Below are 24,563 nucleotides of genomic sequence, written 5' to 3'. Positions count from 1 at the left end.
TATTTTGTTGCCTGTCGTTCCCCAATGTGAATTTAATATAATTAATTTTTCTAGTTCTCTTTAAATGGCCATCCCTCCCCAACTCCCTGCCTGTGTTACTGAGTTAACCTTAATTATAGAAACTTAGTGCTTGAGGAATCTGTCTCTTTTTTTTTTTAACTCAACGGTTCTCAACTTGTGGGTTGTGACCCCTTTGGGGGTTGAAGGACCCTTTCATGGGGTCGCCCAAGACCATTGGAAAACATAGGTATTTACATTATGATTCATAGCAATAGCAAAATTGCAGGTATGAAGTGGCAGCAAAAATTATATGGTTGGGGAGCAGCATGAACTGTATTGGAACATTAGGAAGATTGAAAACTCCTGTTTTGACTCTTTATTCTGAAGACTGTTTTTTATACAATGGTATTTTGCTGACAAGAATTTTGTATTATAATATGACTCAGGTTTTTCTCTAATGCTAGTAATTTTCTATAGTGGGTTCATGTTTCTACTTTCAATTTAATGAGATTTTTTTAAAATCTAACGTACCTTTATTTTAGATTTACCTATTATGTGTACAGAGTTCTACCTGCATTTGTGCCTGCAGGCCAAAAGAGGGCACCAGATCTCATTATAGGGGGTTGTGAGCCATCATGTGCTTGCTGGGAACTAAACTCAGGATCTCTGGAAGAAGAGCCAGTGCTCTTAACCTCAGAGCCATCTCTATTCCACCACCACCCCCAAACTTGGTTTTTAAAGATAGTTACCAAATTTCATACTGCTTGAATTCTATTTTTATAAAATATAAATTCCTAATGCATTTGATTTGCTTTCTAGCTTTTCTGCCCCTTTTATGTATCGAGGGGGGTGATATACTTACTTACTTACCTATTTATCTATTCATTCATTCACTCACCCACTTATTTACTTATTTATTTGTGTGGGTTTATTTTCTTTTTATGTGTAGAGTGTTTTGTCTGTTTTTGTGCATATATGTGTGTACCACATGCATACCTGGTACCCTTGGAGATCAGAAGAGGGTATTTGATCCTCATGAGCTGGAGTTACAGATGGTTATGAGCCTCCATTTGAATTCTGGAAACTGAACCAGGAACTGCAAGAGCAAGTGCTCTTAATTACTCATCTATCTCTCCATTCCCAGTGACATTCTTCTAAGAAATTATGTTTTTAAGAAGTGATGCAGCATGTAAAATATCTTAACATAAGGAAAACATATTCATTCAGGGCCTTTCATGAGCCTAGTGTTTTTTTTACATATATTAACTCAATTATATGTCATATTTTGCAAGTTTTAACTCAGTTATAGACTGTGAAATCATTTATGGTTAAGTTTCATTCAAAATTTTCTTTTCCCTTTTAGCTGTGATGCCGATCCATCAGCCCTAGCAAAATATGTTTTGGCTCTGGTAAAGAAAGACAAAAGTGAAAAGGAATTAAAAGCATTATGTATTGATCAGCTTGATGTATTTCTTCAGAAAGGTAACACCTTTAGTTTTAAAATACTTTTTGAGTAAGTTATATAAAATAAGATTATGGACTGAATATTAAAGGAATTTAGTCCCTCGTTGTAACAAAGCTTTTAGCTGTAACAATATTGAATACACATATTACTGATTATATATATGACTAGTTTCCTCAGTATCTTTTATAGTTGTTTTGTAACATAGACTAACATATTCAGGAAATGGCTGCCTATTTTAGACAATACTAAGAAAATATCTTGGACTTTTGTATAGGGCATCTTTTCAACTTTGTTATACGTTTCCCACATCTAGATAATGACTAGTTCTTGTATTTATATATTAGTTGTGCTACATGTCAAAGAATAGTCATGGATGGAAGCAGCTGACCAAGAAACTTGTCATTCTAGTCTTGAAACATGAATGAATTGTTGTCATGGAACTTGTTCCATTATACACTGCTTGACAAGCTATTGATCAGGGTGTTAAGGAACTTGCTGTGTAGAACCCATTAAAGTCTTACTGAATATATTTTATTCCATGAACTTTTTGGTTTTATTTTTAGAGACACAGATATTTGTGGAGAAGCTTTTTGATGCTGTGAATACAAAGAGTTACCTACCTCCTCCAGAGCAACCATCGTCAGGAAGCCTGAAGGTAGATTTTCTTCAGCACCAAGAAAAAGATATAAAAAAAGAAGAGGTGAGATTCGTTATATTGTGTTGGCTCCTTAAGTTCTTTGAAGGAATAATTAGTCAAGTTTTCTGTATTTTTCTATTGTGTGTCCTAAATACTTGTTCCTAAGTTTAGGGACTTCTCTAGGAGTAATTAATGAACTAGGAATTTAGTTGTAATCATGACAATGATTTAGTTAATACAAAAGAGTTAAAAGTTACCAAAGAAAAATGGTTTGCAAGGAAATCTGGTGGAAAATTAGTGCAAGTATCAAGATTCACTGGGGTCACATGGGATATGCTTAATTCCCCTCGAGACTAGTTATAGCAGCAAGACATATTTTGAATTTAAAAAAAATTATCTCATTGTGTTTATGGATGTCTTGCCTAGGTGTTTATGTATCATGTGTGTGCCTATAAGACGTGTGTACATATAAGACAAAAGAGGGTCTCAGATCACCCGGAACTGGAGTTAGTTATAGATGGTTGTGAGCCACCATGTAGATGCTGGGAATTGAACCTGAGTCCTCTGGAAGAGCAGCAGTGCTTAATTTTTATTTGGAGTAGGCACCTACTATATAACATGTAACAGAATTCCAGACTCCCAAGAGAAAAGCAAGTGTTGGCATAAACCATTGTGTTTTTGCAAAGACAGTACAGTGAGCCATCCTTATCAAGAAATGGTGGGGAAATTTCAGAAGGTAGCTGAAGATCAACCAGTCTTATATGTATGTAGGCCTTTTTAAAACTTAGCATTCTAAGTCTGCTTTGAACTCTATTGGTCATGGAATCCTATAGTTGTTCTGTGAAACTCATCAGGATAACAGGAAATGTACTGTCTGCCCTTCATATGTTTAGTCAGAATATTTTCAACATAGTCAAAGAGGAACTTTCACAAAGTAATAGAAATTACTTTATACTTAAAATTTTTTGGAAGTTTTAAATTACATTTTATAATTTGTGTTTCCATTTGCTTAATAACCTTAATAATTAAGATTTTCTCAATTTGGTAAAAATCAAGATGACCGAGGACAGTTTTGCCAGAGAAAGCAGTATCTGGCATTCATACTCTACTTTTTTGTATTCAGTTAGTTTTACTTTAGAAAGTGTTGGAACAGGGACTATGTATTCCTAGCTTGACTGAAACTCCAAGTATATACTAAGATGTTTTCCAGTTCTTTGATAATTCTCTTAGCTCTGCCTCCTGCTGCAGTTGTATGTCACCATACTTGACCCCAGCCTATCCTTTTAAAAATCTCATTTTTAGTGATGTTTGCTTGTGTGTCTGTGTGGGCATGAGTGCCAATGCCCACGATCAGATGTCCTGAAGTTATGGGTATCTCTGAGTTGTCTGACATGGGTGCTGGGAAGCAGACTCAGGTCTTCTACAAGAGCAGTATATGCCCTTATCCTCTGTACTACCTCTGTAGGCCCTACATACCAGTCTTACTAAAAATTTGGCATGATGTTGAAAATGTAATTTCCCAAGCTTTGTTTTATTTAGCTGTAAAATGGAATTGTTGCAGGGTTATAGTGATGAACAAGTAAAATAATGTATATATAGCAATTGGTAAACTTGATAGTACTGTCCATTGCTGTTGGAAGATTCTTGTACTATGGGAGAAGTGGGTGTGGCTTTTGGTTTTTTTCCTTCTTCCTAATCCATTCTAAGATTATATAAGTAACACATCTTATTGTATAATGGTAGATACATAATAAATATGTAATAATTCTCAAAACTATTTTTAATCTCTGTACCTGAATATGAATACACACACACACACACACACTATTTTAGTCAGTTTTCTGAAGGAGAGGATCATAATATACTTTTGTGACTGTTTTGTAATCCTGACAATATAGTAGATACAGTGTAAGGAGGCCACCATTTTACTGATCATCACTTTGCCTGCATGGAAACATAAAATGATTAAACTTTGCCTGCTGGTAGAAGTTTGGATTACTTGCAGTTACTTTTGTGTGTATGTACTTAGATGTCCATGTTTACATTCACATATACATATGGGAAGGAGAGCGCGTGTGTGGGTGAGAGGAAGCAACACCTAGCAGCAGTGACAGTCTATAAGTGCATGTTGCTGTATCTAGCTTTAAATTATATTTTATTCTCAAGAGCTCTTGAGTAACTCTGGACCCTTGTCCCAGTGCATGATGATGGCAAAGGCTTATTATTCTCTCTGTTGCCAAAGTTGTTATTTTTAATATTTTTATTGATTAGTTGTGGAAGGTTTTTGTAGATGAGCTTTCATAATTATCAAAATACCACATAGTGTGGGAACACTAAAATATTTCTGGTTGCACATATATTATGGGATGTTGCTGTGTGTGTAAAATATGTTACTATATTGCTGTGTATGTTTGTAGGATGGAATGTAACTTGTTTTGCTTGAAAGAATACATTGTGGCAAGTAGAAGGGGGAAAGTGCTCCAGGAGACCTAGATATCTTTAGGCTTATACCTGCAATGGAGGTTGAGATAGAAATGTTTTTAACTTTCAGGCCAGCCAGGCGGTGGTGGTGCAGCCTTTAATCCCAGCACTCAGGAGGCAGAGGCAGGAGGATCTCTGTGAGTTCGAGGCCAGCCTGGTTTACAAGAGCTAGTTCCAGGACAGGCACCAAAAACTACAGGGAAACCCTGGCTCGAAAATCAAAAAAAAAAAAAAAAAAAAGGTTCAGGCCAGCCTTGGCTACATAGTGAGTCTAAGTCTGAAATAAAACTACCCAGGTGGATTTTGTTAGTACTTGTTTTTTTATGGATTGGCAAGAGAATTTGTAGTGGGTAGGAAGATAAAAACGATGGAGGAGCAAATTATTGAAAGAAGCATTTCTTCAAGTTAGACTTTTGATATGTTTCTAATTAATTAACTCATGTGGTATACATTTTATACCAGTGGGCTTTACGTTTGTGTGTGTGTGTGTGTGTGTGTGTGTATCCTAGAGGGTTTCTGGGAAGGCTGGCATAAATTTGGATATGTATATTAATAAATTGTCTGCATCAGAATTTCTTTATGTCCTTATTTAAAATACACAAGTTTCAAAGTCTTGGCATATTTACAGAATCTCTTGTCAATATCCTGGATTTGTCTAACTTTTAAATTCTAATCCCATACTAATGTCCTACGGAATAGTGTTGTGAGAAGTATAATTCAGATAGTGTAGTAATGACTAAAGGCATATTCCTGTGATAGCTTTATAACTATAAAATATGAATAGAACCTGTAGGAAACAGTGATATATACATTTTAGAGCTGACACGATGCTCTAAAATGACAGTTTTGTTTTGTATTATTATATGTATATTATACTAAATAAACTTTCATTTTGTATAGTCTCATGTAGTCTTTTTTATTTATGACTTGATTAGTACTAATGTCTTCTCTGTTCTATGATGTCAGACTGAGTCCATGAAACAGAAGTATGGATGTATGCCAGACTTTTGAAGTAATTGGCTTTCAAATGTTGAATTGAAGACTTTGTTTACATTTCTTTTTTTGCCACTATTATCTAAAGTAAGGGTCTATGACTATTATTCAGTTTAACTTTAGACAATTACAGGTTACAGGTTAAAGAAATTAAAGAAATTTGGTAGAGAAATTAATTTTGCTTGAAATTGTGATAATAGTTTTGTATTTCTAGTACATAAATTAAGCTTAATATTAAGTCTTTTAAATAATAATGTGGCAAAGAATTGCTATTGGTAAAGTTGTCCATTTTTTTTTTTATATTAGCTCACAAAGGAGGAAGAACGAGAGAAGAAGTTTTCCAGAAGGCTGAATCATAGTCCTCCCCAGTCAAGCTCCCGCTACAGAGACAACAGGTGATTTGTTTAGCTTTCATTTTTTATTATTTAGGTTATATTTTACATAGGGATACGTAGCATTTACATTTTTGTTGTTCTCAGCCGGTTCTGGTGGCGCAGACCTGTAGGATTTGCTGAAGGAAGCACATTTTCGTTGTTCTTTTGATTTTTTTTTTTTTTAATCTAGGATCTTGCTAGTTAGGTGGCATATAACTCATGGCAATCCTGCCTCTGCCTCCTGAGTGCTAGGATTGTATTGCAGACATGTGCCATCATCACTCTCAGCACTCATGCTCTCTTATTGGTTCAGGAAAGTATAATTGGGTCCTTTTCTACCAAGAATATCTAGGTCCATGTGCTGAGCGTGAGATTCGGAATAGTGCTTTGTATATTGGTTGGTATTGATGTTGCTTTCCCTAACTTCAGATCTAGTGTGGCTCTTAGTGAGAGATTTTATTTGGGGCTCTTTTGGGCAACAGTGGGGTTGGGGGTTGAAGGTTCCCTTTAGTGTGTTTAAATTATTTTTCCTATTATGATTTCAAAAGTGTTTGGAGTATTATATAAGTGATACTTGTAAATGTGATTGTATGTATAGACTATTTGTAATATAAGACGCATGTAGATGCCTTCTGTGTAGATACATAATTGAATAGATATTGTACATAAGACTAAGAATTAAGAGATTTGGTTTTTCTTTTTTTTTTTTCTTTTTTTTTGGGGAGGGGATTTTTCGAGACAGGGTTTCTCCGTAGCTTTTGGTTCCTGTCCTGGAACTAGCTCTTGTAGACCAGGCTGGCCTCGAACTCACAGAGATCTGCCTGCTTCTGCCTCCCGAGTGCTGGGATTAAACGCGTGCGCCAATGCCCGGCTTGATTTCTCTTTTTAAAAACTTTTAGAATAAACAATCTCAGAATTTTCAATTTTTGAAGTTGCCCTTGTTTGTATTATGATAATGACACAACTTAGATATTTGAAAGGTTTCTTTCTCCTTACATGTACTTCAGCATTGTTCACATAAAAGTGATGATACATTTTTTAGAAGCCGCGATGAGAGGAAAAAAGACGATCGTTCTCGCAAAAGAGATTATGATCGAAATCCTCCTCGAAGAGATTCATATAGAGACCGGTATAACAGAAGGCGAGGGAGAAGTCGCAGTTACAGCAGGAGTCGCAGCCGAAGTTGGAGTAAAGAGAGGCTTCGTGACCGGGATAGAGATAGAAGCAGGACGAGGAGCAGAAGCCGGACACGAAGCCGGGGTTAGTAATCCATGTGTTTGTGGTTTGGTTATAGTTCTTCACTTTGAAAATCCTTCCATGCTGCTCAGTGTGTTGTCTTTTATCTTTCCTATTTGCCTGCCTCTGCCTCCCAAGTTCTGGGATTAAAGGCATGCACCTCCTCTGTTCAGTCTCCTATTATGGTTTTTGAGAATGCCTTCTCTTTTTCTTTTCTTTTGAATACAAGTTCTCACTGCATAGCCCTGACTGGCTTAGAACTGGTTATGTACACCGGGCTGTCCTTAAACACCCAGAGATCTGCATGCTTGTAATGGGATAAAAGGCATGCATCTCCATGGTTGGCTTCTAGGAATGTTTTCCTAAAAAAAGTTACATATTTATTTATTGTTTTCATTCAAGATAATGCCTAACTATGTAGTTCTGGCCATCATGAACCACACTATCGATAGAACATTTTGAATTCACAGAGGTCCACCTACCTCTGCCTCCTAGGAGCTGGGAGTAAAGGTGTGTGCCACCAAGTCTGGCTTGCGAATACTCTTTAAATTTTTCTACTAAAGACTTTTATTTCGTGTATATTGACTGAGCTTGGCACAATGTGTATTTATTGGACAGCTTTATTTTTAAAGTCTAAAATATTTCTTGGTTATTTTATATGTGAATACAATATATTGTTACTATTATACTCCCAAATCCACCTAGATAAATAATAAAGAACCTGCTTGGCCTTTGATAGGACAGCAGCTTAGATAAGTGGAGTAGACAGAACAGAATTCTGGGAGAAAGAAGCCGAGTCAGGCAGTCGCCATGATTCTCCCACCCGACACAGACGCAGGTTAAGATCTTCCCTAATAAGCCACCTTGTGGTGCTACACACATTATTAAAAATGGGTTAAAGCAAGATGTGAGAGTTATCCAGTAAGAGGCTAAAACTAATGGGCCAAGCAGTGTTTAAAAGAATACAATTTGTGTGTTGTTATTTCGGGTGTAAAGCTAGCCGTGTGGCGGGACGCAGCTCCGCTGCTCCATACAACATATTGTTACTATTATACTCCCAAATCCACCCAGATCTATTCCCCTCACTTTTCCAATTTGAGGTTTTTTTTTAATAGTTTAAATATTGCATCAAATCAAATTAGTGCTGCCAAGATGTGCATGAGTCTAGATTACCATGCACTGTAGCACAGCCAGCTTACCGTAGGCTGTGCTACTGAAGTATACTGACTCCTGTCCCTGCAGCCAGCAGCAGCTGATAGCTCCTGAGCTAAGAGTGGGGCCTCCTGAGTCTCTTCTCTCTATGCTGGAGTCAGTGTGATCTGCAGGCAGCCATATCGGCTGTGTGTTCATGAATGCAGAATCCAGGAGACACTGTTTTACACTGGTCTTCTGAACTGTGTCTCTACAACCTTTCTGTCTCCTCCTCAGATATTTGGGAAAGGCTGGGACCTAGCTGTCTGTGTAGGACTGAGCTGTGTAGGACAGTCCCTCATGTCTACACTTTGATCAGCGAGTTATTAAGTAACTTATAAAGGAGAACATCTGTGAAAGTTTGAACTGTTCTATGTATTTAGCAAAAACTGACACTTTTTTTAAGATCTGTATTTTTTTTTTAAATATAGTTTTGCAAGTTATTTATGTTTTATTTCAGAAAGGGATCTGGTGAAACCTAAATATGACCTGGACAGAACAGATCCATTAGAAAATAATTATACACCAGTCTCTTCAGTATCTAATATTTCATCTGGCCACTATCCTGTGCCTACTTTGAGCAGCACCATTACTGTGATTGCTCCCACTCATCATGGTAATAACACCACCGAAAGCTGGTCTGAATTTCATGAAGACCAGGTAGATCACAACTCTTATGTGAGGCCACCAATGCCAAAGAAACGGTGTAGAGATTATGATGGTAAGTCACCCGAGTGGATTTTTTTCTATTTTTGTCTAATTTATTTTGTGTTTATATATTTTATTTGTTTAGATTGTATAATAATTCAAAAGGAGTTTATAGTATTAGAAAGGACAGATTAGCTTTTTATCACTTTATGAATTCCATAATGTCATTTCCCATTAGGTCACTGCTATTAACACTTTAGATTGTGTTTATAATGTTGGAGTTACCAAAAAAGAGTAAATACCATTTGAGTTACCATTAACTCAAGTAAGTACCATTCCTTTCGAGGAATCTGCTCACTTGAACATTTTTGATGAAATCATTTTTATGACATCAGTGATTATTGAAGTATATGTAGGACCTATGAAGTAAACACATCCTATGTAAGATTTTTCAAAAGAATCAGACGTATGGATTTAATATGAAAGATTATGTTTAGTATTGAAAGCAGAGTTGCAATATGTTTTTGGTGTAAAATGAGAGACTTAAGTATTAAGTGTGTTATCTAATGATAAATAGGAAGTTGCATGTAAGTTTATATTATGTATTATGCTTATTTAAATTTTCTTTTTCATTTTGTATGTTAGGCATATTATTAGTTGATAATTGCTTATATTACTAGGAATGAATAGAGCTCTTGTGCAAGTGTAAATTATAATTTTGCCCAATACTAAAAATACTCTTATTTGCTGTTTGGTAACTCAGAGATAATTTGTATTTCCAGAGCTTTTCACATTTATTTTTAATAATCCTTTACTTACAGAAAAGGGGTTTTGTATGAGAGGAGACATGTGTCCTTTTGATCATGGAAGTGATCCAGTAGTGGTAGAAGATGTGAACCTGCCTGGGATGCTGCCTTTTCCAGCGCAGCCACCTGTTGTTGAAGGACCACCTCCTCCTGGACTGCCTCCACCTCCTCCAATTCTTACACCCCCACCTGTGAATCTCAGACCCCCAGTGCCACCACCAGGTCCATTACCACCCAGTCTGCCACCTGTCACAGGTCAGTAGATTAAGTTGTTTCCTAGTATTTATTGCTTACTTATAGTCTTTTATGAAATTAGTAATTTCATACTTGTTTTTGTTAATAATTTCTAAAGTAAACCTGGTAGAAACGAAGTATTCTCCCCCCACTTGGATACCATGCACAAGTCACCTTTCCTATAAACTACTTACTGTGATTTGTAACAGCCTGTGGCTTGCATACATTAGGATAATGTTCCCTTGCTTGTAGGTCTTTATAGTTTACAGCAAACTTTTGGAATAAATTAAAAAGAATATTTACTGTAAAAAAGTTAACTTACTTGTAGGAGCTTATTCTTTATAGAAAACATTTTAGTTGATAAAAGAGCATTTTAGGTTTGAATGTATAATAATTTATTTTATTTGTTTGCTTTCAGATGATATTTCTTATTCTTTGGTTTTGACAGGACCACCTCCTCCACTCCCTCCTTTACAGCCATCTGGCATGGATGCTCCACCCAACTCTGCAACCAGCTCTGTCCCCACTGTAGTAACAACCGGCATTCATCACCAGCCGCCTCCTGCTCCGCCCTCTCTCTTTACTGCAGGTGCAGTTTTGGTCCCCTCTAAATTCGTAATGTAAAGCTCTGCTTTAAAACTACCTAGTCAGTTAAAAATATGGGAAGAAATTTCTCACTAAAATTATACAGTGTGAAGTGGACTTGATGAATTAATATTAAATCACTCAATTAAGATCTTTTGGAGGACTTCTATTAGTAACTTTTTTAATACAACTCTGTCATATATTTCAAACACATTAGTTTTATGTTTTTTAACTAATTATAAGTTATGCTTTTTGTTTTTTCTATTATCACTGTTTGAAAGTTACCAAATGTTTTTTTTATAATTGTTGTTTAATTACAGTTTTTGTGTTACCAGATACATATGATACAGATGGCTACAATCCTGAAGCACCAAGCATAACAAACACTTCCAGACCTATGTATAGACACAGAGTGCATGCGCAAAGGCCTAACTTGATAGGACTAACATCAGGGGATATGGATTTGCCACCCAGAGGTATTATGATCAATCTTTTCTTATTTCACAGCATTAATGATGGAACAGCAGGATGGGGTTTAGCTTAGTAGCAGGAAGCTTGCTTATCAAGCACAGGGTCCCCTGTGTTGATCTCTAACAAAACAAACAACTGACAGAGAAAGGAGGAAAGCTTAAGGAAGGGATGGTGGTGGTTTGCTCACTTGGTTTTCTGGTCTGTCATGAGTTCCATATTTATGAAATTCCCCCAAAGTACGTTATGTCTTAGGAAACTTATTGTTTTGTTTCATGTGTGGTCTTTCTGATTCACTTAAACCAGAGAGTTTCAACCTGTGGATTGTGACCCTTGGACAAACCTATATCTCCAAAAGTATTTACATGACAACTTATAACAGTAGCAAAATTACAGCTATGAAGTTGCAATTAAATAATTTTATGGTTGCCGGGCGTTGGTGGCGCAAGCCTTTAATCCCAGCACTCGGGAGGCAGAGACAGGCGGATCTCTGTGAGTTCGAGACCAGCCTGGTCTACAAGAGCTAGTTCCAGGACAGGCTCCAAAACCACAGAGAAACCCTGTCTCGAAAAACCAAAAAATAATAATAATAATAATAATAATAATAATAATAATAATTTTATGGTTGTTGAGGTCATCATAACATGAGGAACCGTATTAAAGAGTCGCAGCATTGAGAACATTGATGAGAGTAAGATAGAATTCTTTGTCTTGACGTCTGTCCTAGTTTAGATAATGGAATTATCTAAAACTTGCACTCCATATGCAGATTTTTTTGTATACTTGACATGTTAAAATTTGATACTTTAGCAAAAGGAAATATGGGCTAGCAGTCAATTCATCTTTCAAATTCTAGGAGAGACAGTAAATTATTAAAAACTAGTGTTTAGCCTGAGCCAGGCCACAAAACTTCTTTACTAGCGTCAAGCTGCGACAGTGGTCAGTGGGAAACAGTATAGCACTTAGAGATAACATGATAAAGGAGATGGAAGATTGTTAGACAAAATATTATGGTGGCAGAAAGAGGCATTTTATCTTAATCATATCATTTGAAATTTGCATTCCAGTTTTTTTTCTTTCTGGCTTATGTAGAGTAAAAGTATTAAGACTTTTCAGTTGCGTATAAATGCCCAACTTAAATAATAGTACTTATGTGGAGTAATAAATTTAGGATTGCTTATAATTTGAGGTTTTTATTATTTATTGGAATTTGTCAGATTCTGAATATCTACTTTGTCTATTTGAAAGGCATGTGTGGCAGGATATGAATAACAATCTAACTCAAATGTATACCCTCTGAAGTATCACAGCATCTGTTCATATTTGCCCTCTTTGAGAACCTTTATGTGCATGTTTCTCTCCAGTACACCATTCAATAATTAATCATCAGTGATAGCAGGAAAGCAAGTTTTCTTTTTTTAGTTGCTTCTATAAATGAGACATATACATTGCATATAATGGGAAAGTAGACCCTTCAGATTATAGTTGTTAATAATGTTTACTTATCCTCTGAATTTCTCTCCCACCCTGGTTAGTATACAGGAGTCTTCTTTCTTTCCTTGGGTCAGTTTAGCACTTAGAAAGAAAAACAATAATTTTTAATTATGTATTTTTGTCTGTGGGTTTGTATGTGAATGTAGGTGCCCAAGCAGTCCAGCAGAGGGTGTTATTTCCTCTGGTGTTATGAACTGCCTGATGTGGGTGCTGGGTACTGAACTCAGGTCATCTGAAAGAGTAGTACTCCCTTTTAACTGCTGAGCTCTTTGTCCAGCCCTATATTTTCATTAAAAGTCATATCAATAGTCTTTGCTGTTACTGGTAACTACTACTTCACTCATGTTTTGCTTCTTTTGTTTGGCATAAATGTATGCTGCTGCTGGGTAATAATATTTTAAACCCTGTTCAGTGCCAGACCGATTTTTAGTTTTGATTGAGAGAAGGAAGAGAAATCAAATCCTTTGCATGTAAATTTTATGACATAGCCATTGGCATTATGGTAATTTCAGCTCTTTGAATAATGTTGCAGGATACATGAAGTGCTCTTATTGAGAGATGAATGTACACTGCCTTTTCTCATAGTCATAATTGTGTAATGATTATTTTAATACTAGTTAGATACATCATGTTTTTTGTGTGATAATTTAGAAATGCATTTTTTACTTTTAATTTGTCAACTGATTTAGCAAACTGTTTAAATTGAGGATTGTTTATATGAATTTCATGTCTTTTTTTTCAGTCCTTTCTTTTCATCCCAATATGTTCTTTTCAATCCCCATTTTAGATTTCAAATTTCTTGTTCTGGATTGTGACAGTTGTGTGAAAAGCTTGTAGTGATATGAATTACTTAATTACTATGCATTTCTGGTAGCCTGAACCATGGCATTAGTTTGTCATGGGGGGTATTATTTGATAATTTGACTTAGGTTTCATACTTTAAATCTTGATATGAGGTAATCATTAAATAAAACATCATGGGCACTTTTTATGCTATGGAATTCTAATATAAAAATGACTTCTTTGTCCTTGAAATTATTTTTATATTTCTAAGGACAAGAACTGGATAGATGTTCCCACAGGTAGATATAGGCAGGAAGAATTTAATAGCTTAAGGCAACTATCTGGTGCTGTTAGTTTTAACCAGAAATACTATAGAACTGATAATATTGTTTGGAAATATTATATATAGATGACTAGATGCATTTGCTAATTGCATATCATGAAATACTTATTTCTTTGTTTTTAATGCTTATTTTCAAGTAAACCTTAGTGAAAGTGAATCTGAAAGAAAATAGAGGTGTAGCCAATGTGCCAGTTACTGGGTGAAAACACTTTACTGTGTTTCTGAGTTTTCAGATAATTGGGGTTTGTTTTAGTGGAAAAGGGTATTGAATAGCTTAGAGCTTCTCCAAACGAGCCAATGAGCTAAGTGCCTACACTAAGGGACTAAGTCCTCTTGGAGAACTGGTCATGTGAGTGCATTCCTACCCACAGAAACCACAACTTGCACTTTGATCACCACTAACTCCAATGCCATCTTTTCCCACTGAGATCAATATGACATGACATTTGTACCAACAATTCATACAATACACTGATAAGTTGGTCAGCGAGAGAAAGGGAACAGTTTAAAGCATATACAGTTTACACTTCTAAGAAACTCAACTTTGTCTCAAAAAGGAAGGAGGTGTGGAAGTTTACAGGACAGTGAAGACATTTGAAGAATTTTAAAATAGGTGATAGAACTGGTCTAGGTTAGCAGTCGTGGGAACTGAGATTTTGACAGCATGATTTACTAAATGTGATTGGAAGAGTAATGTAAAGGCTGAAATCAAATACCAGTTTTTCTTTTGATAATTAGGAAGTGATAATAACATTTGCTACAAAAAGAATGAATTGGTAGAGAAATAAATTTTGTTACTGTTTAGTTATTATGCCTAGTCATCTGATTAGAAATACTTAAGTCTCAGCTTCCTGAAGACAGCTGACTGGAAATTACTTTGGAATCATAAATATGGAGGTAAAGAATAATAGAACAAACCACACTGAGTCTTGCATGGTTGACTCACATGGAACAAAGAGTCTTTTCTGTTTATTTTCACACCCTTCCCCCATATTTCTGCCCCGCTCTCCACACACCGGAACTCCTGAGAAACACCTGAGAAACACCGGGAAAGATGAATGATAGTAGATAAAAGAAGGACACTAGGGAGATAATGAAATGAGATGAGGGAGCCAGGCTTACTAGGGACTGGAAACAAAAGGCCACAAACAAAAGGGATTCCTGAAAATCCAGAACTGGTGATACCTAAGAGGGGAGGTAATCAGCAGCAGCAAATGTCTCTTGGAGGCCAGTTAAAAACTGAGAAGTAGGACTGGACAAGTGGTTAAGATGTTAAAAGCACTTACTGCTCTTTTGGAAGACCAGGGTTTGATTCCAGTCCCAGCATCCACATGGTGACTCACGCCTGACCCATCCATCTCTGCAGTCACCAGGCATATACACCGTGTAGTGTTCAGGCAAAGTACACATACACAACTGGGAAAAGACTGAATATTCATACTCCTAAGTATCAAATTGTGACATCAGTTATTTATTTTTCTTCCATGAACAAGATAAGTCTAGTAATGTGAACAGCTACCAATTTCCAGAGGACTAGTGACTGATTGGGTGTGGTAAGGAAGAAGAGATAGTCAAATGTAAATATCTCTTAGGGACTAGATGTAGGATATGTAGAGATAAACTAGAGGAGTAAAAGGAGAAGCCCCTTTTTAAATATGGAGGAATATGAACTGTAATATCAGGTGCTGCTGATGTTCCAGTGTCATAGGAGAGTTAGAAAATGGAAGCAAGCAGCGGGGCTCCGAGACATAGATTGGAGGCTCTGTCTTTATGTTTAGATAGACAGCTAGAGAAATCGGGAATTTAGAAGCCCAGGATAGACAACAAGCTATGTTAAAAGACAAGCTTGTAAGATTGCTTTAGCAGAATGTTTGTAAAATATTGGTTAATAGATGTTTATAATTCTCTAGCGCTATATTCAGTCTTGAATATTTCTTTTAAAATATATTTTCAATTATGTTAATGTTGCTATTTAAGCAGTATAATTGCAACTTGCTAGTTTGCAAAGGCAGTTTGATGTGTTTGAGCTTATAATTGTGCCTTTGATTTCAAAACTATGAATTTAAAGTCTCAAATGACTTATTTCTATATGTTTTGGTTTATGATAAAAGATGCAAATTGGAGGAGTGGCGTGGATTTTGCCTTTAAAAAAGTAGCCTATAGAATCATATTTGTCATGTGAACTTTATTGAGTCTTAGAGCTAAGTGTGAATTTAAAAAACTGCATCTGAAATTTTAAAATTTCCGAGGAGACTAAAATTCTCTTGAAATAATGTACTTGAATGTATATTGACCCTTTTGATTATAAAATATATTCATTTGGAGAGAAATGAACTCTTTCATTGGAGAAGTAGCTGAGATAAACACTAAAATATTAATGTCTACTTTTGTTTTGACACAGAAAAGCCTCCTAATAAAAGCAGTATGAGGATAGTAGTGGATTCAGAATCAAGGAAAAGAACCATTGGGTCTGGAGAACCTGGAGTTTCTACAAAGAAGACGTGGTTTGATAAGTAATTAAATATTAAACTTATTATTTAAATTAGAATTAATTATATTAATAAATTTTGTTTTACATTGATTACTACTGTATTATTATGACTATGTAATCTTTTCTCTTAAAAAATACTGATATGTAGGCTGTCCTCAGCTACAATTTTTGTTTTCTAGAAATTTATACAAATTGGTTTGACAGTACAAAGCTATTTTCTTAGAAAATAGTGGAGAACACAATTTTACGCTTTCTTCTTCCACCTCAGAAAGAAGCGACCCCTTCTACATGTTAGCTGTATTATTGAGTAGAAGCTGTGCACAGGATAGTTAGGAGCCCAGTGGCATGGAGAAGAATGTAGACGGTCTGGGTGGAGACTGCAGCATGTAGACACTTCCTCTTAGGAACTGATAAAGGGCTTTGGGGGTGGGGGGCGGCGGAGAGGCTGAAGAGGCACTGAAAGATCAGGAAGAACTTTGAAGAAAGGAAGAAAGTCAGTTTGACATTGCATTTAAACAATTTCACACATAAAGGGAGATTAGGGCCACACCTAATAGTTCAATAGTTTTTATGTCTGATTTTGCTATTTAAGGGAAAAGGTAGCTTCATATATCACAGATATTATTTTATTTATGTGCCAAAGTATCATGTATATTTCCGATAATTTTGTTTCTTAAACTGGAGACAGGTTGAGGTGTCATCTTTAAATCAAAAAGTAAAGAGTTCCTAAAATGAAATGCTTTTCGGTAAGCTAACTTGCAGAATAGAAAAAGATTTGTGTGTACATTTTGACTAAATGTAATAGTAGTACCTTTTTGATAAAAATAGTTAGCAGAAGATGAAAAGTGTAAGTAAAGAGGGATATGGTGTCCATAGAAGATAGTAATGTTACAAATTTGGAAACTTGTTGAAAGAAAACTTAAAATTTCCTTATCAACTAGTACCTCTAGTTTTGGAGAAAAATTGATTAAATTAAGAATATCCATTTTACTTGTAAAACTTCTTTCTTTGTAGTAGTTGGAGTCAGCATTTATAAATATATTGATCGACTTGATTTTTGTTTACAGACCTAATTTTAATAGGACAAACAGCCCAGGTTTCCAGAAGAAGGTTCAGTTTGGAAATGAAAATACTAAACTTGAACTTAGGAAAGTTCCTCCGGAATTAAATAATATCAGCAAACTTAATGAACATTTTAGTAGATTTGGAACATTGGTTAACTTACAGGTAAGAGGTGTGGAATGATACTATTGTCAGTAATTATTTAAAGAACTTAAGAAAACTTTATTTATAGAGATTTAGAAAATTTGTTCAGATTATCTTACCTGTTACTAGAATGAAATACCTGAAGAGGGCTCATTTAATAAAGGAAAGAGATATTTTGTAAGATGAAGTAATGCTGTTAGTTTGGTCTCTGATGAGAGATGGTTGGGCTAGGGGGATTCAGTGGTCAGACTCACTCCCATACACCTTTGTCTTGTGAGAGCCCAGGGATCCCTGAGATCTTGTGGCTTAATTAGGATTACTGTTGCTGTGATGAAACACAATGACCAAAGCAATTTGGAAAGGAAACAGTTTATTCACCATATGCTTCCTTATCAACCTTCATCATCAAAGGAGATCAGGATAAGAACTCAAGCCTGGCAGGAACCTGTAGGCAGGAACAGTTGCAGAGGCCATGGGGAAGTACAGGTTACTGGCTTGCTCAGCCTGCTTTCTTACAAAAGCTAGGACCACCAGCCCAGGGAGGTCCCTTACTCGCAGTGGACTAGGCCCTTCCACATCAGTCACTTGTAAAGAAAATGCCCCACAGACTTGTGCATGGCCTATGGAGGCATTTTTCTTGATTGAGGTTCCTTCCTCTGAAATGACTTTTAGTGTGTGTGAAGCTGACATAAAACTATCCAGCATAGCTTGTAAGGACAGCCCCTTTAAATGATCTGATAAACTACTACTAGCCTCACTTCTTCAAAGATTCTCACCACTTACCAGCACTGCTGGCACTAATGGCTTGTTTTGACCTGTCTTTTTCTGGGAAACTAAAAAATGTCATGAAACTGCTTCCACATTGAAATCTAAATGATTACCCAGGCCATGGTCACTTGGATCTGGCCCCCAAATAAATTTTTCTCTTACTGCCATAAACAAATAAGTAAATAAGCAAAGAACTTCCTCTTGCTCTTTAGAAATAACTCTGCGTTGACACGTTGTATTGATAGAATAGGTCTAAGGAACTGTGATGATAAGCTCCTTACTTACTTGGAAGGACCAGCATTTTACATCTTGAGAAATTGTCTAGAGCTGTGTATTCCTTTAGAAGTAAACTGTCCTCAATATGTTAAATCTTAGGTTGCCTATAATGGTGATCCTGAAGGTGCCCTTATCCAATTTGCAACATATGAAGAGGCAAAGAAAGCAATCTCAAGTACAGAAGCAGTATTAAATAACCGCTTTATTAAGGTTTATTGGCACAGAGAAGGAACTACTCAGCAGTTACAGACCACTTCACCAAAGGTAAGAGAAATTTGTGTGAAGTCTTCTTGTTTCTTGGGGACTTTTAACAGTTCTTAAACAGGCTTTTGAGCTATGAGGTGCCTGGCTTTCCTACTATAGAGACTTGACAAAGTTACTTATCCAGACTATTCTTTCATTAGCTTGTGAGGTTAATCCTAGTTTAGAGAATTATAATATGGTATCTGTAAAGCATCTGGAACATTTGCTGGGACGTAATCACTCATTAAGAGATGACTATATATCTTTTAAGTTCATACTACACAATATCTTTGGAATTCTTTTTCTTCCTTTCACTTTTCTCCCTTTCTCTTTCTCTTTTTTAGGGGTTATAGAATAGTCTGGTATCTCATTGTTAAAGCAAACAATGATGATTTAATTATTTTTCTGTACTTTTATAATTCATTTCTTACAAAGAAGATTTATACACTGAAAAGAATTGAAAGATAGTTGAGTTTGATTATAAGCTACATTTAAACATTCTTTATATGGGTAATGAGTACAAAATCACCCTGGTTGGATTTTTATCTTCCTTTACTAACTAGCTTGTTTGTAATCTTTCCACTTGTTCCGAGGTAATACAGCCGTTAGTTCAGCAGCCCATTTTACCTGTTGTGAAACAATCTGTCAAAGAGCGGTTGGGTCCTGTACCATCAGTTACTGTTGAACCAGCAGAAGCCCAGAGTGCTACTTCAGACCTTCCCCAGGTAAATAGAAGGTTTTATCAAGAGGTCTGTCAAATAGGTTCTTATTCATTTTCCATTCATTTTCCTTGGTAACTAGAATTTTGATGATGTATGTTCTACACAGAAATATGGTATTTATGTCTTTGAACTTCTCCTGTAAGTTAGTTTTACTGTAACATTTGCATTGTCTTCTGCTAGAGAATACTTAGGAGAAAGGTCTCTTTTTCACTTTGTGGAGTTTCAGTATACTAAATATTATTTTTTCTATTGTCCTTTTGCTTAGTGTTTTATCTCCTGATAATTATGCAGTAGGGTGAACAGAAAACATTTGAGAAAGGAAGAGTTACACCATCAGTCTACATGTGCTTGATGGATGATGATACATTGTTTTAGGAACTCACTTGCCCTGCTTAGAACTTTGCACCACTTACTACTGCCTGGATTCTCTTTATATATGTTGTTGCTTTCCAAATTCTGTACTTGAACGACAGTTTTTTGTCTCTACACTCTCGGTCTCAGAAATTTAGCTTTTCTTTTTCTCTAGATGTTTTAAGACTTGCTGTACATAATTGGGTTAGGATGTAGTATCCTACTTAGCTAATAGATGCCATGGTAGATGCTCTTTTTGATAATTCCTGATGCATAGAGTAAGGTAATAACATTCTATATGAAGGTTCAGAATGCAAATTGATAAGCAGTTACTTTTAAATTTCATGTAAGTAATCACTAATTATAGTGTATTTAAATATAAGCATATTTTAGGAATAAATGACTTGTTTTTAAGCTTATGAAGCAGGTTTATACTTTAAATGTTCACATCTATTTTTAAATGTGCAGACTTATTAATGTACAATTCCAGGAAGGGACATTAGGAACCAACTACTTGGACAGATTTTTACATTGTAATTTTTTTATGGTTAATATTAAGGATTTTTTGTTTTTCAACATCTGTTTCCTTTTTATCTTCTTATTCTTTTCCCTTCTCTTCTTTCTCCTTGTTTCTCTCCCATTTTTTTAAAGGCCCAAGTTTCTGTGGCTAGTATTGTTATGCACAAACTCAGTATATATAGTAGAATCAGCATGTTCAAAATCCCAACAGACTTAATATATGTTTGGGGAAACACTGAATATGTCCGTTTTAATCTTTTTAGAATGTAACTAAGTTATCTGTGAAGGACAGGTTGGGTTTTGTATCAAAGCCATCTGTTTCAGCAACTGAAAAGGTAAGAATAGCATGATGTGTTTGTCTTGGCTTCATAAATGTTTTCCAGGTGGCATCTTCATTTTTAATTTTTTTTTCATGGCTCCAAACTCCTGCTTCTTAATAGTATTGGTAGCTCTTACTCCTATTTGCTGAAAAAGAAAAGCCTAGCTACTTTCTTTTTTACATCAACATTGTAATACTTGCTTCTCTTATTTCTGTGTGCTCCATTCTTTGTCTTTTATGTTTATTTTCTAAAGAGACATGCTTTTTAGTTTCAAAACTCTGGTAGTGTAATAGAAAGGGTCATGAGCTAGGAATATTATCAGAATTTGATCCCCAGCTCTCTGTTTACTAACTGCATGATAATTGGCAGTGCATTTAACGTTTCTCAGTCTTTTAACGTATTGGTAGGCTGGTGATGGTAATGTGTCTTTGTTTACTTAAAAGTAGTCTGTAAATGGGAAGGATGATGTAATTATTTTATTTTTGGCAGTTTAAAGTTATTGCTGACAGTTATCTCTTTAAGGCTCTACAATACACTTTTTAAAAAAGAAGGTAAATACAGATTGTTACAGCTGTTTATGGTTCTCTCTTCTGAATAGACAGACATAGGGTGTTTTGTTTTCATGTTGCGGTATTAGGGACTTCCCTGATAACATTGTTTTGTTCGAAATACATGAAACTATAGGATATTAGAACTGAATGATCTAAAGACCAAGTATAACCAAGCCCCAAAAGATTTGTGTTTCTCTGATTTTTAGTCCATGTTCTTTCTAGTCTGAAGGTTACAGTGGAAATTCATGATGAAAATGAATCAAGCATCTCCTGAACTGCCCTCCATTTGTTCTTTAGAGTACTGTTTTTTTTTAAATTATTATTATTTATCTTTGTAGTCTTTGACATTTCTAGAAATTTTAAACTCAGTTTGCATCAGGCCTTCCTCTTGGGCATCTCAGTGCCTAAAATGAATTATTTTCCATATAGAAGTTAATTTTAATTTCTAGTCCTCACCTCTAGAAGTGGTTGTCTTAAAACCTCATGGGCACGATGCTTGTATTTATAGTCTACCACTTTTTCTCTACTTAAGTTTCCTGGCTTTTGGGTACCTATTAGCAGGTGTCTTGCCATTCTCCTCTTTAAATTTTACTTTGTTGCCAATGTGTCAATACCATTCCGGTGTCTATTATAGAAAATGGGAATTTATTGGCTACAGTTAGTTTGTTTCATAAACAGTTCATAGACACCTCTGCCCTCTGACCTCTGCCCTTGGTAGGTTGTCTCACTCTTGCTGTGCAATCGATGTTATCTACATAGGAATAACTGTACTGTCTGTGTCCTTCAACCCAAGGTTTCAGTCTTGTTCTCCTCCAGTTTCTTTTCTAGCTCACTCTTCTCTTTTGTTTTTGTTCTATCCTGGTCTAGTTTTAGCTTCTTTGTAGTGCTTCTCCTGGCGTGCATTTACCTTGCCAATCAAATGTCCTGTCCTGGTGTCTAATATGCCAGTCTTAGATATTAAACTTATCATAGAATGTTCATTTTTGAACTAAAAAAATGTTTTTTTATTATTATTTTGGATATTTTTAAGACAGGGTTTCTCTGTAGTTCTGGCTGTCCTGGAACTCACTCTGTAGTCCTGGCTGGCCTCAAACTCAGAGATCCACCTGCCTTTTTCTCCTGAGTGCTGGCTGGGATTAAAGGCATGAACCACCACTGCCCGACTTAATGTATTTTTTTACTCCGAGGTATATATTATCCTGTTTTTATAATGAAAGTTAACATTTGTATTTGGAATTTTTTAAAAATATTTATTTATTCATTTATTTATTTTGTATATAATATTCTATCTGTGTGTATGCCTACAGGCCAGTAGAAGGCACCAGACCTCATTACAGATGGTTGTGAGCCACCATGTGGTTGCTGGGAATTGAACTCAGGACCTTTGGAAGAGCAGGCAATGCTCTTAACCGCTGAGCCATCTCTCCAGCCCGTATTTGGGATTTTTTAAAATTGGAGATTGTGTGGTATAACTGAGCTACATTTCATATAGACACTTTAGTTTTTCATTTAGCCATTGGAAATGACATTGAGCAAGTTCTCTTAAATTTTGATTTGATGTAGAGTTTTGCTAATATAAATCCAAAGATTGGTAGAATAAACGAAGCTTTTCTCTCCCGTTATTTGTTATTTTCATTTTTAGTACATTGTCCTCCGAAGATTTTTTTCCCTGGTTTTTTTGAGACAGGATTTCTCTATAGTTTTGGAGCGGAACTAGCTTTTGTATATCGGGCTGGCCTCAAACTCACAGAGATCCGCCTGCCTCTGCCTCCCGAGTGCTGGGATTAGAGGTATGCATCACCACCTCCCGACTTCTTGGATTATTTTTTATTACCGGAAAATTTGACTTATTTAAAAGATTGGCTGCACTTTCTGGGAGCTAGAGTTTGTAGCAAGATTGATTATGGATTGCAAATAGTTTTTCTTTGTTTAAAATGTTTCTCTGTAAGGTCATTAATTCCTTTATCATATATGGAAAATTAAAAAGTTGAATTCATGGAGCAGAGTAATGTTAGTAGGGCTCCAGGGTGAGGAAATTATGAAGATAATAGTTGAAGGTTGTAAAATAATTTCAGAACATAAGTACAACATGATAACTTCAGTGAATAGCCATGATGTTAAGTGTTCTCACAACCAAAATGTGAGGCATTGCAAGTATTCAGTTTAGCCATATACAAGAGATACACACATACACATCCATATACACACAATGTATTTATGGCAGTTGTAATTTTTTACTGTTGATTAAATTAAGCATTTAAAAAGTACCTAATATTGTTGAGAAGAATCTTCAGAATACTTTATAAATGAACCTTTAAATCTTGTTCTTCTCACAGATCTCCACTGGCCAGTGCTGTAGAATGCATATCTATGCTGTTAAGTAATATTGTAAATAAACATTCCACTTTATTGAATAGATGCATACTTAATCAAAAACATTAAGCATATTAATTTTCCTGTATATATAGTACCTCAGATACTTTTAAAGTTAACCGAGTTTCTCTTTTCTGCTTTAAATACCTGCTAGAACTTCTTTCTTTAACATGTTTACATTCTTTTATATTAAATTTCAGTTTGAACATTTTAAAAATGAAGCTTAGATGACTTCATAGTAATCCTAAATAGTAAATAATTTTGTTTTTTTTTGCAGAATAGTCTTTCCCTCCCATCCTTAGCAAGAAAATGTTTGGTTTTTCCACGACCTAGTACTAGTATGGGTGATAATGTTGTATGTAAGAGACAGAGATGTGAGAACTAGATAAACGGCTCAGCAGTTGAGAGTACTTGTTGGTCTTGTAGAGGACCCAGGCTCGTTTCCCAGAACCCTTGTAACTTCAGAGGTTTAGGGGATCTAGTGCCCTCTTTTGAACTCCTTGGACCCCAGACACACACATAATGCATATATGTAACATACTGGCAAAACGCAAATACATATAAAATAAATCTAAATGAAAAAGAAAGAAAATGTGTTAGTGAAGTGTAACCTCTTTAGAGAATTGACATGTCTTGGTTATAGGAGATATTAATGAAAGCTTACCACATGATAGACCTCTTAACCCATCTTCTGGGTTTATATTTGCTACCAAAACTTGACAAAGGATATCATAAGAAAGGAAAATTATAGACTAACACCAGTTATGAACATAAACACAGATATTCCAAATAAAATATTAGTAATTTCCAGTGTATGTCAAATGCATAATACATCGTGGCTAGAAAAGATTTAGTCTAGAAACTCAAGATGATTTAGCATCAAGCAATCTATTTAACTAACCACATTAGTATTGGAAGGGAGAAGAAAAACCTCACATGAATAACTTGGTAGAAAAACATTTGGTGAAATATTTAACAATCTACAAAATAGGAATAGGCAGATTC

The 24,563-nt window shown here is 35.5% G+C and overlaps 1 protein-coding gene across 17 annotated transcripts in view; it reads left to right on the top strand.

The window, feature by feature from the left end:
- Rbm26 (RNA binding motif protein 26) overlaps nucleotides 1–24,563 on the top strand; it is a 71,320-nt gene that overhangs the window by 17,928 nt on the left and 28,829 nt on the right. For 6 of the 17 annotated variants that reach the window (XM_041664723.1, XM_041664713.1, XM_041664660.1 and 3 more), the window contains exons 2-14: nucleotides 1,364–1,482; nucleotides 2,029–2,165; nucleotides 5,883–5,971; nucleotides 6,993–7,210; nucleotides 8,838–9,098; nucleotides 9,847–10,086; nucleotides 10,484–10,654; nucleotides 10,971–11,126; nucleotides 16,140–16,251; nucleotides 17,297–17,456; nucleotides 18,579–18,743; nucleotides 19,316–19,447; nucleotides 20,578–20,649. In XM_041664723.1, the coding sequence (XP_041520657.1) occupies nucleotides 1,364–1,482; nucleotides 2,029–2,165; nucleotides 5,883–5,971; nucleotides 6,993–7,210; nucleotides 8,838–9,098; nucleotides 9,847–10,086; nucleotides 10,484–10,654; nucleotides 10,971–11,126; nucleotides 16,140–16,251; nucleotides 17,297–17,456; nucleotides 18,579–18,743; nucleotides 19,316–19,447; nucleotides 20,578–20,649 (2,032 nt within the window). The remainder of the gene's footprint in view (nucleotides 1–1,363; nucleotides 1,483–2,028; nucleotides 2,166–5,882; nucleotides 5,972–6,992; nucleotides 7,211–8,837; nucleotides 9,099–9,846; nucleotides 10,087–10,483; nucleotides 10,655–10,970; nucleotides 11,127–16,139; nucleotides 16,252–17,296; nucleotides 17,457–18,578; nucleotides 18,744–19,315; nucleotides 19,448–20,577; nucleotides 20,650–24,563) is intronic. The other 11 variants (XM_041664739.1, XM_041664677.1, XM_041664669.1 and 8 more) reach the window with 10 other exon arrangements.

The sequence above is a fragment of the Microtus oregoni genome, unplaced genomic scaffold, assembly GCF_018167655.1.
Source record: "Microtus oregoni isolate MIOR12 unplaced genomic scaffold, Mior012 000001F_ref0000356, whole genome shotgun sequence".
In the NCBI taxonomy this organism is placed as follows: domain Eukaryota; kingdom Metazoa; phylum Chordata; class Mammalia; order Rodentia; family Cricetidae; genus Microtus; species Microtus oregoni.
This window is presented reverse-complemented; position numbering and strand designations above follow the sequence as displayed.